The sequence below is a fragment of the Notechis scutatus genome, chromosome 2 (genome assembly GCF_049901735.1).
Source record: "Notechis scutatus isolate UNSWTSFEM ecotype Mainland chromosome 2, rNotScu1.2, whole genome shotgun sequence".
NCBI classification, from domain to species: domain Eukaryota; kingdom Metazoa; phylum Chordata; class Lepidosauria; order Squamata; family Elapidae; genus Notechis; species Notechis scutatus.
The window spans coordinates 238,309,110-238,332,887 of NC_142010.1; the positions used below are offsets into that span (position 1 = coordinate 238,309,110).

Below are 23,778 nucleotides of genomic sequence, written 5' to 3' on the forward strand. Positions count from 1 at the left end.
GATTACTATTTCATAAATAAATATCATATATGTTTAAAGGAGCTGCCTTAACTCAAGAGTTGCAATCAAAGCTGCATGATATCCACAATAAACGTTTGGTAAATAGGCAATTGCCTAATAATGTATGGCAGTCCTTCCTAATCTTAACCCTAGCCCTCCCTAAGTGAAGAGAAATTCAGACATGGCTACTGGCCATGCTAGCTGGGAATTCTGAAAGCTGCAGTACTAAAATGTGTGGAAAAAAGGTTGGTTTATAATGCAGTAACAAGTAGGCCAAATTTCACATATTTATCACAATATAAATTCTACACTTTTAAACAAACAGAATTATTTTTGAATTAGCCACAGTTTATTTACCTGTCAATGGCAGGAACAGAACTCAAATGTGGATCATCTTTCAGTAAATCATGACTACTTTTGCTTTTTCCTTTCATGCTCTAAATTTTTTTAAAAGAATGGAATGATGGGTTTATGAGAAAATGTCTTCACTTTTGTATCACAAATTTCTCTATGAAAAAAAACAGAGCATTGCTACTCATACAAAATCCTAATTATTAAAACTACTGTCATATATATTGTGTTGATTGCAGATGTTCATTCAAATAAAACTATGAAGATCTGCTACCTATATTTGTTACAAAGGAGAAATGGGTTTATTCTGCAGGAAGATCTAACCTTGGTGTTGTTTCTATTATCAAATTGGCCTTTGAAACTCCCTGGATTTCAGAGAAGCAGGAAATAATCAAATAATTTATCTTATATTGCACATAGATATATTGAGAGTTTTACGTAAGAAAAATAACCTTCAGGATAGCAGGTGCCAGATTATTTTGTGCGTAAAATTGTAATCAGAACTTTCAATTTCTTTATTTACTTTCAATTGTGTATTGAAAGTAAGCAGGAACCAATTATTTTATCTCTTTTAATAGCCTGCAGTTACCTGTATATCATATACCGATGATGATGAACCTATGGTACGCATGCCACAGGTGGCACATAACACTCTCTCTGTGGGCATGCAAGCTGTTGCCCTAGTTCAACTCCACTGCACATATGCGAGCACCCCCGCCGGCCAGCTGGTTGTCGGGTATTTGCTGCGCATGCGTGGGGGGAAGGAGGTGTGCGGGCAGGTGGCACATGCATTGCATTTTGGCGTTCGGGCACACACACGCATTGGCACTCCATCCGGAAAAGGTTAGCTATCACTGTCCTATACCAATTCGATTTGCTAGACAGCCCAACAAAAGGCAACTTAAAGGCAACTAATCCAAAAACCATCCTTCTCAATCCTTCTCTCTATACATTCAATAGTTGAACTGACTGCCAAGATTGATAAAAAGCACTCCTGGCAACAGTAGCAGCTAAATTTCTCAGAACAATGCTAAGTCCAAGAAGAAACCCTAGCTCTGGTAAGACATTAAGAGAGGGCAAATGCATTCATCACAAACAATACAAGTCTCCCTACAAACCTTCTCATCTTTTTACTTTTGGCTGAAGATGCGTATCTACAAACTTTCAGAGAAATAATTGCTATTAAGCACAATTTACTATGTTTTAGGGTAAGAATAGGTAATCTTCAAGTCTAGAACTTTATAATTTCTACTAGTAAGACTTACTAATATACTATCAAGATATATTATTACTTTTATTTATCATTATTTTATCTAAATCCATAGTCTGAGACCTCAGCGTATATTCAATTTACTAATAAAACTTTAATAAGCAAATCTGGACATTAATTTCACAATGTTGAAAATTAAACAGATTCATAGTATATAGGTAGTTAGCTTGAAATTATACCTGACTAACTTTGTTGACTTCTACTTCTTCCTCCTCAGCTTCTTCTCCAAATGAAAGCAGGCTAAAATTTCTTCAAATAGAAAAAAGAGGTACCTTCATTTAACAGTAGAGCACATAAAAATCCAGAATTCTTTTGAATATTATTGTCACTTCAAAAGTTTAATTTTCCTGTTGAAATCTCACATAATCCCAGCCAACCTCTGCAATAGGATTTTCTTCTTGCTGTACTTTGTCAAGTGTCCTTAAAATCTTCCTTAGAACACAGTTTGACGATGTATAAGAGACTACAGCATAAGACTTACTTCTCAGGGTGCAATGTTCCACTCAAGAAAGCATACAACTGGATTCTGTTCATTATCTTTTACACAACTATTATTTGAATATAATTCAGTGTCAAGGCATGAATCAAATCCTAATCTGTATGTAGTAAACTATGACTGGGTTTGAAGGAAATAAATAAATAAACTATTCTTACTTTGTGCCTTTTGATTTTGTCTTCTCAACTTCTTCCACTGGTTTCTCATTCTTCAGCTTTTTACTCATCCTTGGAATTATATCATCAAAAGGATTAAATAAAACCTAAAACAAATGTTTTATTAATCTTTTAAGACCTTCTATTTTGAAAAATAATATTTCATAAGCACCCAAACACTGCAATCTAGAAATGGTGAGGAAGCATAATTAGGCTTCCTGAACATAACTTACTAAATCTAGCTTAGTTGAAGATTATATACTTTAGGTAACAGCATTATCTAACAATGGGCAAATTAGTTATATGCCAGTTTTTATTGGAAATCAATCAAACAAATGTTTGAAATATCCATCAGTTAAGAAATATGAAAACTTAACAGAAAAGTTCCATGACCTAAATGGTGATATGTTCTTCATACAGGTCCTAAAACCAGATAAAGAGAACCAATTAAACAAATGAGCCAAAATCATTATACCTATTAATATGTTTATTGAGGAAAATATATCATAGCCACAAATTTGTATTTGCCAAAATACAGTATATGAACCTTTGGATTCAGTAACTAATGTGATCTTCTTGGACAGCAATAATTTCAACTAAATGTTTCCTATAACTGTTGATCAGTCAAATACATTTGCTTGGAGGAGTTTTAGTTCATTCCTCTCTATAGAAGAGATTCAACTTTGGGATGTTGGTGAGCTTCTGTGCATGAAATGTCTACTTCAGATCCTTCCACATTTCTATAGGATTATGGGAAGGTCTTAGACATTCCAAAACATTTTTCTGCTTTAATCATTCTTTGTTTATAAAACTTGTGTGTTTTGGATCATTGACTTGCTGTATGATCCACTTCTCTTGATCTTCAAGTTTTCACAGACATACGGTTTACCCTGAATTTGCTGATATAATTCAGAATGTATAGTTCCATCAATAATGGCAAGCACTCCTGGTCCTGAAATAGCAAAGCAGGACCAAACCAAGATCCTAACACCATGTTTCACAGCTTGGATAAGGCTGTTATGCTCGAATGCAGTGTTTGTTTTTCAACAAACATAAAGCTTTTCATTCAATTACTAGTCTACTTTGATCTCATCTGTCCATAGAATGTTGTTCTAACAGTCTTCGACTTATCTAGGTGGTTCTTGCAAACCGAAGATGGGGAACAATGTTCTTTTGGATAGAAGTGGCTTTCTCCTTCCAACCCTGCCAGGCACACCATTGTTGTTCAGTGTTTTTCTGATGGTGGTTTCATGAACATGGACATTCACCAATGCAAGAGAGGCCTTTATACCCTTAGACATTATACTGGGCTTCTTTGAGGCCTCCTGGAGTATAACAAGCCTTGTTCTTGGTGTGATCTTGATTGATCTCCTGGAAAGGATAACAATGCCATTGATTGCCTCTATTTGCACAGGATCTGCCTGATATTGGACTAGTGAAGTCCATACTCTTTGAAAATAGTTTTTCCCAGCCTGTTGAAAACATCAACAATTTATTTTTCAGACATCCTTAGACATCTCCTTTGTTCAAGCCATGACATACTTCCACATACCTGTGTTGTAAAAATCACATTTCGATAGTGAATATCCAGAAGTCTGTTCTTTTAATAAGGAAGAACCTCCCACACTCAAACCTAATTATCATCCCATTGATCAAAACATCTGACTCTAATTTTCATATGAATTCATAATTTGGATCATTTTCCTCAATAAATCAATGAACAAATATGTTTTTGAATCATTTGCTTAATTTGGTCCTTGTTATCTAGTTTTAGGGCTTATGTAAAGAACAGACCACACTTTTAAAAGATATTTATGCAGAAATATTGAAATATTGAAAATTCGAAAGGATTCACACACCTTTTTTCATGTACACTACTGTGCATGAAACTTTTTGAGATTTCTATAATTTGATATAATTGATATGAAATTAATTTTCAGTTCTGAACCTATAATTTGAATGTCTTGGGCAAGCAACTGTGGTCAAATATACAAAATCTAGGCAAACCAAGGGTTTCATTCCTGGCTTTTTCTTATTTTAAGAAAAATAATAATTCAAATTAAACACCTGTGAATATCTCCTAGAATTGCCTTGATTATGTGTAAGCAAGTAGTATCAGTAGCTTCTGGCTTTTTATTAACTACAGGTAATCCTTATTTAGTGACTGCCTTATTTAGTGATTATTCAGTTATGACAGTAATGAAAAAGTAACTTTACAACCTATCTCTGCATTGAAGACCTTTATAGGTCTGTAAAGCAAAGAAAAGCTAAAATAAGATTATAACCACAATCAAGTTTCACTTAGCAACTATTTTAATAACTAAGTTGCTGTTCCCAATTGTGATAGTTAAGTAAGAACCGTGCACAGTAGTAAGTTTCAAAGTAGTTTACCACTGGTTCGGTGGGCGTGGCTTGGTGGGCGTGCTTTGCATGGGCACATACACTTTGCACACGTGCCAAATGCACACTTAGAGCACGTGCCAAATGCACACTTTGTGCATGCACAGAAGCTTTCCTACTCACCTCCTGCAATCCTGCACTCTCCCTGTCGCTTCAGCAGCTGACGCGCGGCAATCTGCTGTGCCGCCCAAAGCAGCTGCGCTTCAAAAGCAGGGAATAAAGGTCAGTATGGCAGCCTGGGCGGGCAGGTGGGCCCAACGGCAGCTCATCAGAGAGAACCGGTTCGGTCTCCGCTGATCTTTGGTGCTACCAGTATGCCAGAATTGGCCCGAACTGGTAGAATAGCACCACTAACCGTGCAATACATCAGAAAGAGATGTCAAGATTGGCACTTGGGTCAAAAATGGTAACATATTCATGATATACAAGTTGAATTTTCAATTATTTCTAATATTGAAGTAAAGTACAAGAAAATATCTCATTTCATTTTAATAGCATTGACAGAAGAGAAATATATATTTAGATCTATTACAAATAATCTTATTCCTACCTCTGTGCTTGTTATTTTATATGGATTGACTGGTCTTTCATCCATGCCAATTTCAACTTCTGAAAGTCGCAACATATTATATATAGTATCTCCAGTGATCTGCCAAATTAGAAGGACCTTTTTAAAAGCTACCTTTTCACAAATTATGTTCAAAACACATTTTAATTTAAAAATATCAATTTATGTATTTATTACTATTATTTCTACATTGGCCCATTCCAAACAACTTGTGATTACAATAGTAACAAATCCACAAAATACAGAATTAAAAATATCAAATTAATAGCAGTTCCTCCCTCCCACTTCACAGAAAGGAACATGGATAACGTCCCAGTTAATTCCTTAGAAGATAGGAGGGCCATGGATTCAATCCTTAAATGGTGCAATTTATACTGAGGGGCATTTTGTCAATTTCCTGGGCATCAACAACAGTGAATACCAGCTAATGGTTCAAGATATTACCCCAATCAATTCACCAGATCCCACTCAAGCCGAATCAAAACTACAGTGAATATGAAAGAATTTATGCATAAAGTGTTCCATAAAATATTTTAAAGCCTCTAACCAGATTACCAAGGTCACTTTTCCCCAGTATGGAACAGATCATGTTAAATAAAAATATTGAACACCCACTGTAAGAACAGAGAAATCTTTGCTGTACTGCCACTGTAGAAGTTTAAACATGGGCTTTCATCAATGTTGGGTCATATTCAGTATCTCTACTGGTATTCTATCCATGAGAATTCATTTGTTAACAAGTTAATCCTTAAGACTGAAGTAGCCATGTTGAATAATCTGGCCATCCTCACTTCCAGAGATTGACGAGGTGATTGATGGAATAATTTTTGCCAAATAGCTGTAAAATCTGAAAGTGTCCATTGGAATCCATCAAAATGCATAAGGTGGCTGATCCCACTAGTTTCAATCAATTCTCTCACCATGGAGAGGTTACAAGGTACAACTTGCTCCATCTGAACCAGGAAGTGATCTACCACAGCAAAGAACTAACAGCAACCTATTTCTTTCTATTCTTTCTACTTATCACTTTACTGCTCCTTCTTTCACTAGCTTATACTTTTTTATCCTTCATGACATATAGTTATTTATATTGCAGTCTATGTTTATCCATAACTTTTCATCAAATATCGTATCCAAACAATTTGAAAGCTTTTCCTGTCACTTGTTTTAGTTCTCACAAATAAAATAATGTTAATATAAACAAATCTTTGCAGACAGTAAATATCATTTGAATAGAAGTTTTCAAGACCTTTCCAAAGATAGTGTGCTTGTTGTTAAGTTCATCCGCACGGCCCAAAGTAAAAAAGAACTGGCTGCCATTATCATGAGGCCCGGCATTTGCCATGGCAACGAGTCCTCGTCGAATAAAACGCAACCGTGAATGGAATTCATCCTGTAAATTATGACAAAGAAGAATTAGTGCACAATTGCCTCCCATTCATTTAGACTGATGCACATAGGATGAAATCCAAAATGCGAACAAAAGGCATACCATATTTCCCACCAACATCTGAACAAATAAACTGGCAGTCCTCAGTTTACGACTGCCCTGTTTAATGATGGCTCAAACTTATACAGCACTTAAAATGCAGACATATAATTAGTCCTTGAACTTACAATCATTGCAGCATCTCCACAGTCACATGATCACTTTGTAACAGACACACATTTACAACAGTCACAGCATATCGTGGTTCAGGTAATCACCATTTGCACGCTCACGGCTTCTGACAAATAAAGTCAGTGGAGAAGTTGGCAATGGCACAAGTCTCAGTCAGTGATATTCTACTTAACGACTGCAATGGAACAGATATCTTAAGTCTGGCGCAGTCACATGATGTCTCAATTGATCATAATGCTTAGTGAAGCTGAGTTGCTGAGCAACTAAGCTTAACATAGCTGAGTTGCCAAATTGACCGTATTGCTTAGCAATGGAGTTATCAGTCCCAACTGCTGTCATTATGTGAGGGCTACTTGCATTTCATTTATAACATTTGCTTGTTTAAAGTCTTTATGAATAAACTCATATTCTGGGAAAACCTAGAAAATACTCATCCTTTAATACCCCCCCCAAAAAAAATATACCTCTATTTTCAATACCTAAGCTCTATTTCAGAAGAATATGTCCACATCTACTGTGTCCAAATTTCTACCATTGAAATCAAAGGGGGTGGGGAGAAAAGGGGACTAATTGAAAAAGAGATGTGCTTGTATAGTAACAAAAAGAACAGATTAAAAAACAACTAACTAAAGCAGAAGGTTACCTTGAAAGGGGCTCCGTAGATAGATTCTCCTCCTAAGCCAGTACCAGTTGGATCACCACCTTGTATTATAAATTCAGGTACAACCCTATGAAATATGGTGTTGTCATAATAGCCTGAAAATAAAATAAGTGTTAAGCCACTTTATAGGAATTGCAACATTTTCACTGGTGGGAGGCTTACTTTTTATTTGTGTGTATTTATTTCAGAGGAAATGTCAACATCAAATTAATTAATACACTTGGAATACTGTATCCAGGTTTGGCCACCACGATGTAAAAAAGATGTTGAGACTCTAGAAAGAGTGCAGAGAAGAGCAACAAAGATGATTAGAGGACTAGAGGCTAAAACATATAAAGAACAATTGCTGGAACTGAGTATGTCTGATGAAAAGAAGGACTGGGGAGACATGATAGCAGTGTTCCAATATGTCAGGGGCTGCCACAAAGAAGAGGGAGTCAAGCTATTCTCCAAAGCACCTGAGGATAGGACAAGAAGCAATGGGTAGAAACTAATGACGGAGAGAAGAAACTTAGAACTAAGGAGAAATTTCCTGACAGTTAGACCAATTAATCATTGGAACAACTTGCCTCCAGAAATTGTAAATGCTACAACACTGGAAGTTTTTAAGATTGGATAACCATTTGTCTGAAGTGGTGTAGGATATCCTGCCTAAGCAGGAGGTTGGACTAGAATAGAATAGAACAGAATAGAATTCTTTATTGGCCAAGTGTGATTGGACACACAAGGAATTTGTCTTGGTGCAAATACTCTCAGTATACATAAAAGAAAAGATGACCTCCAAGTCGCTCCCAACTCTGTTATTCTATAAATTCTATGTATTGGAAAAGTTAAAAGAACTCTTTGTAAACTATGCAGTTTTCTAAATTATATAATCAATTATAATTATTTTTTAATGAAGGCATGAAAATACTTAGATTTAGTAAATTGGTAAATACTAAATTTACCAATTAGTCTTTGCTTAGTTTTATATAGACAGCTTTAATTCTGCAGTACAATTTTATCACCTCTTATTTGTACAGCTCTGGGATTTGTTTTGTAGCACAAATAAGAAATTTCTTTTCTTTTTTTCACTTTCAATTTTCACTTCTGAAATTAAAGAAAAATGTAATTTTCTTCTCTTCCCTATGCCTCTGGCAACCTCACTGACTTGGAAACGACTTAGCTCAATTGTGAGGAAGTTTGGATGACAAAAAACAATTTCTGTGGCTTTCTTAATCTTGGGGAAAATCAGAGCAAATCCATCATTTTTTTCCATGTCCTATGACCTTCTCAAAGCATCTAAGAAATAGATCTTCAATCACTTGCATGGAATTTTTGCAAAGAAAGGAAGAGTGAATCAAAAGCATCTCCCTACTAAGTCCTCTGGTAAAGAACACAGAGTTTGAAAGAGAGATGAGATTATCTCACTTGCCACACAGTTTTGAGGAAAGGAGGACACACAGAGCAAAACTGCTGCTGCTGCTCCTCTCAAGTATGCAAGAAGCTGTTCCGAGTCTGATCATCAAAAGGGCTAAGACTACTTCCCTAAGTCGGAGTACTGCAGATATTTGTTGTTTCTTTCAAATAAAGCTTGTATTTCTATTTAAAACTTTTTGGAAAAGTAGTATGAGAATTAAGCAGACTTATTGAGTACTTTTCACTGTATAGGAACTGTATTTTATATAATTAATAATAATAATAATAATAATAATAATAATAATAATAATAATAATAATAATAATAAATAATAATAATAATTAGGAACTACTGTATTTTTCTTGGTCATTACCTTCCATACAAAGCTGAATAAAATTCCGACATGCTTTGGGAGCTTCTTTTGACCATAATTCAATATCAATATCTCCAGCTGTTGTTTTCAATAATACCTACAGAATAGATTTAATGTATGATTATGTTATCATTATAGGTCTCAATGTTTTTTTAATCAATCTCAGTACATAATTACTCTTTTGAAGCATACCTTTACTACATGTCCTCTAGAATGTGATATAACACAATCAACAGCAAAATTAATAGAAAATGGTATAGAAGCAATAAGGCAGGAGCTACTAAGGCAGATACTCTTGTGTACAGTATATTTGTACACAAATATGGTAAGAATAGCTTGTGCAGTAAGCATTCTAAGTCGCTTCACTGCTGAACCAAGCCAATTGCATTGGATAGGTATAAAAAGGAATTCCCAGGTATTTGGAGGGAACTGTGAATGTGGGTCTTCAAATACAAGTATCTGAAGAATATTAAAGGTAATTTAATTTATGTCTATTCCAGTTATGAAAGGAGGAGTATCAGAGTATATTCATGAACTGCAATAGAGTTTAGTAAAAAAGTCAGCCAATGAATAAGCATGGCAACAGACCAGCCAATGGGAGCTGACAGCCTGGGTAAGGTTTGGCTCTGTGTGCTTTGCTGAGAATTGAAACGGAAACTGATATCTGCTCTAAGCTGCTGCTGCTTGTGTTTTTGCTTATGTTACATTGAAAGAATCTACAAATGGTATTGTAAACCTTACTCATATTATTATATTTATAAAGAAGTTAATAACCCTGCTGAATAAGTCATCTGTGTGTTTTCTGGACTTGAATTTCTGCTGCAAACTCGAACAAACCCTGGACTAGACCATTTTGGTACATTCTTAGCAAAGACATAAGACATTTTTCAGTTGCATGAAAAGGTTTCAGCTTATTCAGAATAAAAACAAGCAATCACAAAAATAAGCAATGACATCTCCTATTGATATTACATGGCCTTAAATTTGATCCAGAAGCAAATCAGCAGCCATTTTTTGCACCCTAGCAACATGAACCACATGTTCTACAAGCAAAGCAAAAAAGTGTGTATTGACAGGAGAGAGGTGTATCAGAAAGTAACAAATCAAACAAAGAAAGAATTGATGCGCAATAAAAGCTTTATTTTTGTTAGACATGAGATTTTTGTCATATAAAATACATTGTATTTGTGGGCTTGTTTCCTAATACTAATCAGTGACCTCAGAATACAGCCTGCTTGTTCGATTAGTCACATTTTTTCTCTGAAAAAGCTAGTTTTGCACATCAAAGGAAATATCTTTGTCTCAAAAGAAAGGCATGGTTTCCTAAATTTCAAAAGGAGGCATAGATGCCATGCTAAAATGCTAGTATTATCTGTACTTAAATGTTAGCAATAAACCCTAAAATTCTATACAGCAACCTGAGGTACACCTGAACTTTGGAAGCACTTCTCTATTAGCCCAAAGTGATTCTTACTATTGTTATCATGTGTAGAAAATATTGCAAGTGGCACAGATAACAAACACTAAGATTGATAATTTTAATTCACCTCTATCATAGTAAAAAGCAGTATGTAAAAGCCTAAATTGACCAAAGCACTGATGAGTAACAGAAGTCAATGAGCTCATCTGATGCTTACTATTTCTCATTACTCCTTTTCCATTCTTTTAATTAAAAAAGGGAATAGTATGATGGATGTGTGTGGCTTTTTCAAACTTCCATTTCTCTCAAATGCTTTGAAGATTTAATTATTTAGTCACATAAAATTACATAATTTAATCTTTGCAGGCTTTTGTTGGAAATAAAACGGTTTCTGCCACTGGAGTGAACAGAATTCCTTGACTCTCATTTTAATATGCATTAAGTCCCATCACAGCTATTATCCTAACAGTGTCTACTTGGAGATGTTTCAATCTAAATTCTTTATATTATATTCTGTAGTGAACCCCACTGAATTCAACCTGTCTAGTATCACAATATTGGATTGAAGCCACACTGTTCCATCCGAGGTATACTCGGGCAACGAGCAGGCATTTCATACAATTAATTTCAAATTAAGTCACGTCGCAGATTAAGTTCTTACATTCGCTACAATGTGAAGCACTTCAGTGCTTCCCACTCAACCTGAAGCAGTTATTAAGCTCTGGGTATACCAAAGCTCTTCCTTAGATGAGCGGAAGGACTCTCACCTTGCCGTTGGTTGGCGGTTCTTGGATGTAAATATTGCTCATGGTGAAAACTTCCACACAGCGCTGCCCTGAGAGAATATCTCACCCTTAACGTCCACCCGGCGGACGTGAAAGCTCGTCAGTGACTATTTGGGACTCCAGCGGGAATCATTTCCCCGCCATGTTGGGTCATGGAAGACCTCATTTCTAGCCGGGGGGAAGGGAAGACAGAAGATAGCGCCACCAGAGAAGTCTGCTTTCTGATGTTCTCTTCAAGAAGAGAGAGAAATCTCCCCAGGATTTCGGGGAACGTCGACGAGCTAACAGCCGCTGAGTAGGACCTGGTATGACCAAATTTTTCGCCGTATTAGGAGGGTCCCCCTCTTCAGATCTTAGCGAGTAGTATGATCCGTTGTGCCGGGTCTATAATCTTCCGACTAGAAACACTGCTCTAATTATTTTGATCCTCTTGAGAACGGTTGGCTCTTCCAGCGCGAAAGGCGGAGGTGATCCTTTCTTCTGAATTGATCAGCATGTCCCACGCCGTATCCCCCGAACTGAAGGAAAGGAGCAAGGCCTACGGAGGAACGATATGGGGAAAATCTTCAAAGACCGCCGGAGCATTCAGTTTTTAAGTCACCTCGGTGTCTATGGAAATTCTCAGTCATCCAGGTCATGGTTGTCCCAAAGATGCTTTTTTTCAAAAGGCAACTGGACTGGTTTTTCATCTTGAAGACGTTTCGGGTCTTATTCAATAAGTTCCGAACTGAAGACGCTTCTTGTATGAGAAGCGAAACATCTTCAAGAAGAAAAAACCAGTCCAGTTGCCTTTTGAAAGCCCTTTTTGGGATAAGGGCTTCTTGAATACGGTCTACCTTCAGTCTTATCTATTCTAGATCAATTTAAATAGTTTCTGACTTCTCTCACATTACGTGCTTAAGAATTGCTTAGCACTTAATACCAACATCACCCACAAAAGACAAACGCCAAGAGAATCAGCTAGCTGTTAGGATGTACCCACAACTGCACACTCGTACCGTTGGGAGTCGAGTGGAGCCTATGTGACGCTCAGATGCATCAAACTGTCAGTATTTTTCTCTTCTCCCTCCCCAAGGGTCGCCAAGGGAGGGTCTATTGGTCTTGGTCGACCCTTCTTCGGATAGTGTATGATCAAGGGTCTTGGTAGTCCACCGCTCCTTTTGAACCTGGTATTTTCGTGGTACAAAAGCAGAATAAACGGAGGGCAAAAGCGGCTGCTTATAGTTCAGTTGCCTTTAACAAGATCTGAGGTGCCAATAAAGGAGAATATTTGTAAATCAGGATTGAAATGAACGGTCCTGGGTGCTGAGTTTGTGTGTTTTCTTGCAGACGTTTCATTACCCAAACAAGGTAACATCATCAGTGCTGGTGACTTAGCACTGGTGACTTAGTTAGCTAGTTTGGGTAATGAAACGTCTGCAAGAAAACAAGCACACTCAGAAAGCACCAAAGGACCCGTCAAAGACCTGAGACTTCAGTCCTATCACCCTGCAAAACAAGACAGACACCAAGACTTGCATCATAAACTTTCAGAGTAAAACTAGGCAGAAAATAAGCAATACAAAAACGAGGTTCCAACCTAAATGCGGGTGGGTGGAAAGCACAGTAGACACCGAGTCGAGTAGTATGTTAACTACTAGACTGCTTTCTTAGAAAACTAACTTTAGTTTATACCCATTGGACCAAGGCGCTATCAATCAAGATGACAGCCTTTTAGTGCAGGGGTCTCCAACCTTGGCCGCTTTAAGCCTGGTGGACTTCAACTCCCAGAATTCCCAGCCAGCTTTGCTGGCTGGGGTCTGGGAGTTAATCCACCAGGCTTAAAGCGGCCAAGGTTGGAGACCCCTGTTTTAGTGGGAAGGGCTCAGGAGAAGAAAACTCTGGTATTGGCAGGGGTGGTGGAAAAAGTGGTCTCTACCGCAGGACTGAACAACCTTCGGACTTGACTTGAACAACCTTCAGACAGGAATCAACAAAGAGACAGAGCCGAATGATGGTGCTCTCCTTCTCTCTCCCAGCAAGTCAGGAAGGAAAGCTTTTGCTGCTTCCCGCCTCTTAGTTCTTTCCTCTCCACCCCACCCCCCCACACATCGCTGCTTAATGGTTCAGCCCTTCAACGTTTCGGGTCAAAGTTCCTCAGCGAGGAACGCTGCCCCCGCGAGCTCGTCTGACCGGAGTTAGTTGAGGCTTAGAGGCGGGGAGGGTTGTGCGGGGGCGAATGGCGTTGCCAGGTGAGCGGTCGAAAAAGGGATGCATACGGGGGAGATTACGCAGGGTTCAAACGCGACTCAGGGCGACGGCTTTTGCCGGAGGAGCCTGGGAGACGAGTGCAAGCGAGGAAGGCGCGGCTGAAAAACAGTCGTAGTGAATGAATTCGACTGCCGCTCGATGGCCGGCTAAGCTGCCGTTACTTCTATCCCTACGTTAAGCCTGGGCTTCATTAAATCGCGGCCAGGGTTCCTTAAAAGCGGGGTCCGAGGAGGGGGTCCCTCTCGGGGGTCCGCGACATCAGCGTTATTTGCCAGATGTTGAAGATAGTCTGCAAACATTTAAAACAGTTCCTCTTTATTATTACGTTTTGTTTGTTAAAGGTGTATAGGGGTTGTTTCCCATGAAAAAAAATAAGTTTATTGGTGTTAATATCTAACATGTTTAATGCGATTTTTACGTGATTTGGAAATCTACAAATGTGCCAATTTTAACTTTTTAACGCTGTAGATGTTGATCAATACAACCCATGCACATCAAAGCTTTTGTGGAGTGCTCCGTAAAAGTGAGAAGCAGGCCTGAGAGCAAGAAGTGTAAGAAACCCTGGCCTATATATAAGCCTATATAGAGTGGTCGACAGCCCAGTCCTATCCTGCTTTTTGCATTTGGGGAGGTTAGCCAAGCTGGGGATAAAGGATCATCATCAGATACCTAGTAAACTATCAAACAGTTTAGAAACCATACTAACTGGAATTACACAAATCATAAACCGCAGACAGTCAAACTACGTTTTGACTTAATGAAAATGCTGAATGTCTGTTGAACTGTTTGTTTATATTTACATTTTCACTAACTTAATATGGAAGGTTTTAATTAAGATTTTAACTGAAAGGTTTTTAACCCATTATTTTAAAAATAAAATGGTTAGTCCTAGTATTATAAACTTCACGATCACAAGTTTGAACTTTCAGTTTTATATTCTATTATCCAGATGGTTAAATATTAATATTTGGCAGAAGAACCCCCCCCCCCTCAAATACACGGATTTATGTAACTTTAGGGCATTCTTTAATATACTTCCTGTTTGATACCCCATACAAATTTACACACAATGGTATTTTGTAAACATGATCCTTTGAAGTGGAGAGAAGCAGGAATTGGGCTGTTCAGTTATTCTTTCCAGAGTACAGAGCACCAGGATAAATTCAAGGTATATAACAGTACAGTAAATCTTCAACTTACAACAATTGACCCCAACATTTCTCTTGCTAGCCAAGACAGTTAAGTGAGTTGTGCCCTGTTTATGACCTTTTTGCCAGTTATTAAATCACTGCAGTTATTAAGTGAATCATGCAGTTGTTAAGCAAATCCAGGTTGCTCCATTGACTTTGCTTGTTGGAAGCCAGCTGGAATACTTACAAATAGCGATCACATGACCCTGGGACAGTGCAACTGGCGTAAAAACATGCCAGTTGCCAAGCATCCAAATTTTGATCATGTGACCATAAGAGATGCTACAATAGGTTGTAACTGTGAAAACTAGTCATAAGTCACTTTTTTCAGTGCCATAACTGAATTATTACTAAATGAATGGTTGGAAGCCAAGGACTACCTGTAGGGTTGACTTCCGTTAACATGACAACAGTATTCTGGATGGCTCGGAAATAAAGGGTCAGACCTGATTAGTACTCTGATGAGAGCCATTAGAAAATTGCCAACTACAGGCAAATTCAAAAGAATATTTGTAAGAAAGCATTAACAACCCACTTCTGAAATGCTTGCCTGAAAACTATATGCTTGGAAGCTTAATTTGAAGGACATTTTAGAGGCAGCTATGGATGCTGGTTTCTTTCTGTTCTTTCATTGAGGCAATACAGGTGCAATTTAATTTAACATTTATGTTGTGCCCCTCGGATGTAGGCTTATGAATAACAAAGCTTCAATAAAAGTAAATATTTTAAAAGAAAACAAGACAGAAGGAGTTAGAAAAAGATTAGTTAATGAAAACAGGCAGGTGCAGCAAGTTAAATGTACCTGGTCAATAGTTTTCAAAGTAGGAAGGTCTTACCCATTGAAAAACAAAATTGCTTGATTTTTCTCCTCCAGTTCCTGTCTGATGCTGAACAAGAAGTGGAAGAATGTGCTAGGTTTATTATAGCCCTTCCAGAAGTTTTTAAACCTCAGATATCTAGATGCTAATAGACACATTTTAGCAATATAACCAATCTGGTCTAGTTATTAAGGCACCAGGCTAGGCTGATCTGGAGACTGAGATCTCATCCTGCATTAGGCATGAAAGCAATCCAACTCACCTCACAGGGTGGTGATTGTGGGGAAAATGGGAGGAAGAAGTTTGCTTTCAGTTGTTTTATAAAAATAATAAAGGTAGAATATAAATAAATAAAAATGATCTAGATAGCTATAGAAAATACTGGACATTGTATTTGCACTGGGAAAAGCTATTTACACTTTTCATATATAAAGCAAGTCTTATTTCCATACCCATGTAACTTCAGAAAATTATGTCAGCTCTCAAGATGGTCTTTGGAGATAGTCAACTGTTTTTAAACTTAGAAGTATCAGCACAATTCTTTCATTCACATCTGTCTCTTATAATTTATAGAGAAATAGATTCATGTAGCTACTTTTTTAAAAAAAATTGTGAGTATAGTGCTCAGTTTATGCAATCATTGATTACTTGTTTTTTTATTATATTTGAGTGAGTGCCTAAATGTACTTTCTGTGTATATCAGTACTGATTTTTAAAAATAACTTGACATTTTCTAAATGTTTTCAATTTTACAAATAATAGTTTCAGGAAGATAGGATATCTTATTCTCCTGTTTTAATTCATATGTTAATTGTTGGCCAAATTCTTTACAATTGTGGTTGTTCCTGTTTTATGTCAACTGGAGCTCATCAGCTCCATATGTTCTATACATTGCTAGGAAACAGTAATTTATACATTGCTTGGAGTTTTTCATTATATTGTGCCTTTATCCCATACTTGCCTAGAAGTAGCACTAAGTCACTGTATAATTTAATGTGAGCTGCAAATAGAAAAGGCAGTTTAATTCTGCCAGTCTAATGTAGAAAAAGTGGTTCTCTGTTGTAGAACTTAATTACATAAAAATGCTGCAAGCCCAGTGTCAACATTTTATTTAAGGAACAACCTGGCTCTGAGATTTAATTTATGAGATCAGTGTAACAAGCCACAATTTGGCACTAACTGTTGTAATTATAGGTGGTTGCTATTTTTATTATGCACTGCACGGGAAGGTAAAATGTACAAAATAATTATTGGGACTGTTACATCAAGAAGTTTCCTGTACATTGAATATTTCTAGAATGTCCACAAACTAATAAGAAATCTGCTTGGCTTTTTAGGTGGAAATAAAGATAATATCAGGGCAGGGTGCAAGAAATGTGGTTATCGTAAGTATCTACAAAGATGAAGATACAGTTCTGAAAATGAACAGTTTGGAATGAGTCTTGCAATCTATCACTTGTATTAGCATCAACAGTTGTAGGGGAGTCAGTGAACATTTTTTGGCTGATTTTTTTTGTAGTGTGCTTGACTGATAAGGAAATATTTAAATTCAACATACAAAAGGAAAGAAGGGAAAAGTGAATTTCAATTCCTTATTGGTCAAGCTCCACATTAAAAATCAGTCAAAAAATGAATTATTTTTTCCAATCTTTATATTGAGTGGTTCCATGGTTTTACTTATCAAGACATAGTAATTTTGGCTTGCTTTTTGTAAAATGATGACATGGTATATAATATGTTTCACATTGTTGTTCATTTTACAAAAAGTATTTACCTACTTTTAAGAATTGTTAAGGATCAGATTTTTTTTTATTATGTCCTGATATGTGAAATAATAGAATTCAAAGAGGGTGTACTTTCTTATGGCTTAGTCTGCATAAACAGTGGAAAGAGAGTGATGGGAATTGTAGTCCTCATAGTAGTTTGCTGATCTTGAAATAAGTGGCCTAAGACTTGTTTAAAACAAAAACATTCTGTTTAAAGAACTGGAGAATCTGCTAGGGTAGAACATAATAGGTTGAACAAGCTTGTCAACCTAATTATTACAAGGAACAATACATAATATCCTTGCCAACAACACAATATATTATATATATATATATATATATATATATATATATATATATATATATATATATATATATATATATATATATATATATATATATATATATTAGGCTTTATTATTTACTACAAGTATTTATTTACTTGGAACATATATAACTGAAAGAAACATTATGCAAATTATAGTTTTTGCTGATAAACGCCACCAATAGATGTATGAAAGAACTTTTGGAGATCCTGTAGTTGTTAATTCCAGAGCTAAAAAAAATATGTTTTAAAGGATCTCCTGAAGACCTATATTGAACAAGTCAAGCTAATTTTAAGCAGAAGGAAGTTTCACTATAATTTACTTGGGGAATGGATCTTAGGTTACCCAGACAGGGTTATCATGGCTGATCTCTAATAATCATGTATATTTAATTTTTTTTTTATTAGTTTTTTTATCTAAATTTTAATTTGATTCTGAAATGGAGCTAAAGCAATTTTGCTTAAGATATGATTGACATTACTTGGGGTAAGGATAGATTTTTGTGTGGGAATAATACATTTGTAACATTACATGTATCTGTAAATGTTTAGCATCATTTCTATACCTCTGCAAGTGTTTGTGAACAGCATTTGAGCTAGTTTGCACTCTATTGGTGTTTCCAGTGATTAATGGTATGTGAATTATTGATATGAGGAATATTAAAAGGAAAACAGGAATGTGCTTATGGATTTTTTTAAAATTGTTTGACTCTTTGCTTATAACTGAAAAAACTACAGGAAAAATCTTTTCTGTTAATCTTTTTGAATTGGCTTATATTTTCATATACAACAATTTTATGTTTTCATTTTCTTATTTCATATTTATTTCATACAAATTATTATAGTTGCCCACTTTATAATACATATTAGAAGAATTTTCTGCACTAATACTCATTTAAATTAGTGGTGCCCATATTTTTTTATCAAAATCAAATTAAGTGAATTTTCTGAGAAGAGATGTTACAACAAGGTTACATTTTCTTGTCATTATGTTTATTATTTTGTATTACAGCTAAAGTGTTACTATGTGCTCCACTGCACATAGTACTTTATTGTTGACATAAAGTACAACAATAGCATCCATGTTGTTAACCTTGAAGAAACTGCCATATCTGCTGTGAAAAACAGAAATGAAAATATTTTCAGTATTGAGTATTGTTGCTAAGAAAAGCTACATGGATGTATCTATATAGATACCAGGAAATAAGCTTGAGTAGAAGGAGACTTTATTTTCGGTTTTTACACTTGTCCTAATTGGCAGGACTAGTGCTGGAGCCCTGAAAAATTGTTATATTTAAGGTTGTTTTATTTAAGCTTTTAACTTTGAAGGAAGTTCCATTACAGCAATCACATACCAATATCACTGGAAGCATGTGTGTGTGTGTGTGTGTGTATGTGTTTAATATGTACACAGACATACATATACTAAAGACAGTAGGACAGGCTGCGCCAGTTCATCTTAATACAAATACTTTCAAAGACTTTGTGGATAAGTACAGGTAGTCCTCAACTTACCACCACAATTGAGCCCAAAATTTATGTTCCTAAGTGAGAAAATTGATAAGTAAGCTTAAGTGCTCCATTTTATTACTTTTCTTGCCACATTTGTTAAGTGAATCGCTGCAGTTATTAAATTAATAACACAGTTGTTAAATGAATCCTGTTTCCCCATTGACTTTGCTTGTCAGAAGGTCACAAAACGGTGAATCCTGTTGCACACTGCAACTGTCATAAATGAGAGTCAGTTGTCAAGCATTCAAATGTAAATCACATGACCATGGGGATGCTGAAATGGTCAGAATAGAATAGAATAGAATAGAATAGAATAGAATAGAATAGAATAGAATAGAATAGAATTCTTTATTGGCCAAGTGTGGTTGGACACACAAGGAATTTGTCTTGGTGTAAATACTCTCAGTATACATAAAAGAAAAGATACATTCGTCAAGAGTCAAGAATCAGAAGGTACAACACTTAATGATAGTCATAGGGTACAATAAGCAATCAAATCATACTAGGAAACAGTCCATATAAATCGTAAGGATACAAGTGACAAAGTTACAGTCATACAGTCACAAGTGCGAGGGTGAGGTGATAAGGAGTGATGAGAAGATTAACAGTAATATTGCAGACTTTGTAAATAGTTGAACAGTGTTGAGGCAATTATTTGTCTAGCAGAGTGATGGCTTTTGGGGGGGAAATGTGAAAAATGGTCATAAGCCACTTTTTTCAGTGCCATTGTAACTTTGAACAGTCACTAAATGAACTGTTGTAAGTTGAGGACTATGTGTAAAAGAATAGGGAAAAGGAAGAAGCAACACAGATTTAATAATATGCCATTTGTTTAAAGTGCCAAAACATTTTTTTTGGGGGGGGGGGGAATAAATTAAAATTTCCTGACTTTTTTTAAATTGCTTTCTGAACAGCACATAGTCAATTATGCCACTTTTGTTGTTTGTTTTTCCTAAAATCTCTTTTCCTTTCTCAAACTTTACTTAGCGGGTCATCTGACATTTGAGTGCCGAAACTTTCTCCGTGTAGATCCCAAAAGAGACATTGTTTTAGATGTGAGCAGCACAAGCAGCGAAGAGAGTGAGGAGGAGGAGCTGGGAAAACTTGATGCCGTTCCAGAAAAGCAGGGTAAGTTTGCTTGTCTCATATTTGTCTCTGTTGTTTTTCTTTGGCAATTTTCTTTTCTGAACAGCGGCTTCCTACGATGCTGTCAGGATATCTGCCAGAAGAAAGAAAGACCTTTTTCAATTACCTTTGCAATTAGTCCTTCAAGCCAGATGGTTCCTAGTTCAAGAATCACTAAAATCTTAATTCCTCTAATTTACAGGTATTCCAGATGAAGAAAAGAAAAAGACCCAAAAGAAGAACAAGGAGAAATCAAAATTAAAGAAATCAAGAAAAAGGTAGCAACACTGAGGCAGAAGTATAGGTAGTCCTTGCCTTATCACAATCCATTTAATGACCATTCATAGTTACAAAGGAAAAAAAACCGTTGTACCATCCACATGATCAAAATTCAGACACTTGGCAACTGACTCATTTATGACGGTTGCAGTGTCCAGGGGTCATGTGATCACCTTTTGCGGCCTGCTGACAAATCAATGGGGAAGCCAGATTCACTTAACAACTGTGTTACTAACTTAACAACTGCAGTGATTTACTTAACAGCTGGGGCAAGAAAGGTCGTAAAATAGGGCAAAAGTCAATGCTTTGCTTAGCAACAGAAATTTGGGTCCCAATTGTGGTCGTAGGTCAAGGACTACCTGTAGTCAAATTGCTAAAAGCATATGATGATGCTCTGGCAAGCCAGACAATATATTATTCTATTAAAAGAAAAAGAAAAAAAAGGAAACAACATTTTGAGATATTGAAAAGTTCCTCATAGTACCTACTTGGCTGGAGAAATAGTCCAAAAAAGAACATTGTTTTGGGTAGCCCAACAATCCTTCCTTGGGCAATATTATATTAAACCATAGTGTGGTTGCAGGAAACTAGCCATTGTAGATTGAGTAGACCATGTTTAATCAAGCTGTAAATCATAGTTTAAGCACAATGTGTGACATTAGTTATAGAACAGATTCACTAGAAAAAATGGGATCTATATTAGTCTGGATGCAACTCTTACATTTACTACAAATAAAACAGTTTTAAACTACTTTAGCTTGATTGCAGTTTCAGAATTCAAGTAGAAGTGGCTAAATTGTTCTCTGCTCCATTTCTCCTCTGTTTTTATTTAATGCATCTATACTTAACATTTTTGCTCTTTTAAAGAACTAATGTCTTAGTTATCTTAGTATAAGTTATCTTAGTATAAGCCTGAGCCTGTAGATTTTTTGTCTATTATATGGGTGATGCCTTTTAGAAAATTGATTCCCTATTAATATACTATCCCCAACCAGGGAATAGCTTCTCAAATAAAGAAAGACTATAAAAGTAAAAAAACTTAAGAAAAGTCCCTTTGGTGTATTTAGCTACAGTAATTAGGTTTACCAGAAGTTTTATTTTTAGCATCTACTGTTTTAATTACATCATAAACTACATTTATAATCCTGTATTTTATAGATCTCATTCTTCAAGCATCACAGAAGACGATGAACCTAAATCAAAAAAGCAGAAATCCCATAAAAAAGAAAAGAAGAAAGTGAAAAAGAATAAATCTAAGAAAAGAAAACATCATCACAAAAAGGGAGGAAAAAAACACAAAAGAGGAAAAGATTCTTCATCTTCTGATAGTTCAGATTCTTCTAGCAGTGATTGAAAATCAAGACTTGATTTACGTCAATCCTAGTTCAAATAATGCCGCAAGATATATACTCCTTAATAATTTATTTTAAAAATCTCTTTGTATTAAACTCTTTTTTTGGTGAGGCGGGAGGAATTAAGGTTTTCATTCTCCTTTGTGGGTTTCAATCTTTATTTGTTCTTCCTGATTGAAAATTTTTTGAGATTAAAATCTTAGAAGTAATTGTTACTTCTAAGATTTTAATTTCTCAAGAATTACAAATTATTCATGAACAAAATCCAGTAATTTTAGTTGTACAGTCCTATGGTTTTTTTTTTTTAAACACTTCTGATAATCAATGGGCACCTGCAAGAGACTGCTGTTTTGCAGATTTCTGATCCCATTTACTTCCATTTTAGGTCCTAGAATGAGAAGAAAAAAACCCCCCAATTCCATGGCAGGCATTTATGTCCCTTAAGTGGGAACACCTGGAAAAGTTCCACTTGCATCATTGTCTGTTCCAGTAGAAAACTAGCAGAGCATGGAACCAGTCATTTCCCCTCTTTAAATTCTGTTTGTTTTTTCCTGTCCCATGGAAATGTTTTGTCATTGTGTTCTGTTATTAAGATACATGTTCTTTTATACATTTTTAGTAAAACTAGAAGGAAGTATGCTTAGAAAATTTTGAAACATAGTCATTGCTAGTTAAAGCTGATGGTTCTAGAACTAATTCTAAGAGTAATTAGTTCTAGAATCATTAGCTATAACTAGCAGTGATTGTATAGTGTACAGCATAGAATGGAAAGAAGTGTGAAGTTGTTGAAAGGCTGTTGTAGCATATTATAAGCGCACATGGTAGAAGCATCTCTGGATCAGGATATAAGTTTGTGTGTAAATATTGGGAACTAAATGAGCAAAGTGGGCATAGATTTTTTAAGCAGCAAGTGGTGGGTTTTTTTCTAGTAAAACCTGCTTTTTGACCACTTGAACTAAAAATGAAAACTATTTTTAATGCTGCTTTTTTATTTCCATGTTGTTTCTTGCCATTTGTTTGTATAGATGAAAAAATAATATATACTTTTTTGTTGGACCAAAGAAGTAAACCTGATTGAATTTGTAAGATAAATGATTGCTTTATTCTGCTTAGTTTGCTGATTTTTTTTTAAAGGTCATTCTTTTAGCACCAAGTGCTTCCTTTTTCTACTAGAAAAATGGCGTGCAGTGGAGGGGAATACCTTCTATATTTTCAGTGGTTCTGCCTCATTTGTTTTGAGGCTGTTTATATGATATTGCAGTATGTGCCAATTCAGAGTAAAAGTTGCAGATGTAACATTAAAAATGTTATCTTTGCAACATATACACAGGGGCTAAGTAAAGATGCAGCATATTAGATTCAAAGGGAGAAAAGTGCTTTGAAGTACATAGTTACATAGTTGAGCAGCAGTTTGTAATATTGTGGCAATTAATTCTTAATGGCATTATATTAAATAATTCCCCATAGGCCAGTAACTCTTCTGTTTGCAGACGGGCATCTAAGAATTCAGTTTCCTGTATAGACAGTACACTACCTCTTAAACTATCAAATTGTGTATCAGATATTGACAGGCACAGTAAGAATTCATTAAAAAAATAGCTCAGGAATTTAAAAAAAGATCTGTCTGCTCACAATAAATCTTCAAATTAAATGGTAGAAATTA

At 35.9% G+C, this 23,778-nt stretch overlaps 2 protein-coding genes across 3 annotated transcripts in view; one reads left to right on the forward strand and one right to left on the reverse strand.

Moving 5' to 3' along the window:
- CWC27 (CWC27 spliceosome associated cyclophilin) overlaps positions 1-12,048 on the reverse strand; it is a 106,224-nt gene extending 94,176 nt beyond the window's left edge. The window contains exons 1-8 of one of the 2 annotated variants that reach the window (XM_026670539.2): positions 11,481-12,048; positions 9,294-9,390; positions 7,505-7,617; positions 6,490-6,633; positions 5,223-5,321; positions 2,276-2,379; positions 1,801-1,870; positions 358-437 (exon numbers count right to left, since the gene is read on the reverse strand). In XM_026670539.2, the coding sequence (XP_026526324.1) occupies positions 358-437; positions 1,801-1,870; positions 2,276-2,379; positions 5,223-5,321; positions 6,490-6,633; positions 7,505-7,617; positions 9,294-9,390; positions 11,481-11,522 (749 nt within the window). In that variant the 5' untranslated portion in view covers positions 11,523-12,048. The remainder of the gene's footprint in view (positions 1-357; positions 438-1,800; positions 1,871-2,275; positions 2,380-5,222; positions 5,322-6,489; positions 6,634-7,504; positions 7,618-9,293; positions 9,391-11,480) is intronic. The other variant, XM_026670540.2, reaches the window with a different exon arrangement.
- Positions 12,049-13,371: 1,323 nt separating this feature from the next.
- On the forward strand, positions 13,372-23,207 carry SREK1IP1 (SREK1 interacting protein 1). The gene is made up of 5 exons (XM_026670538.2): positions 13,372-13,729; positions 17,094-17,141; positions 20,347-20,487; positions 20,687-20,762; positions 21,922-23,207. Exons 1-5 carry the CDS (start codon positions 13,717-13,719, stop codon positions 22,115-22,117), a joined length of 474 nt encoding a protein of 157 aa, XP_026526323.1. The 5' UTR covers positions 13,372-13,716; the 3' UTR covers positions 22,118-23,207.
- Positions 23,208-23,778: the final 571 nt, after the last annotated feature.

What these genes read in the sequence shown, in the direction of transcription:
- SREK1IP1 (XM_026670538.2), top strand. An exon ending in TGCCGTTCCAGAAAAGCAGG is followed by an intron (nt 20,488 to 20,686) that starts GTAAGTTTGCTT and finishes TCTAATTTACAG; the next exon opens with GTATTCCAGATGAAGAAAAG. An exon ending in TTAAAGAAATCAAGAAAAAG is followed by an intron (nt 20,763 to 21,921) that starts GTAGCAACACTG and finishes TGTATTTTATAG; the next exon opens with ATCTCATTCTTCAAGCATCA.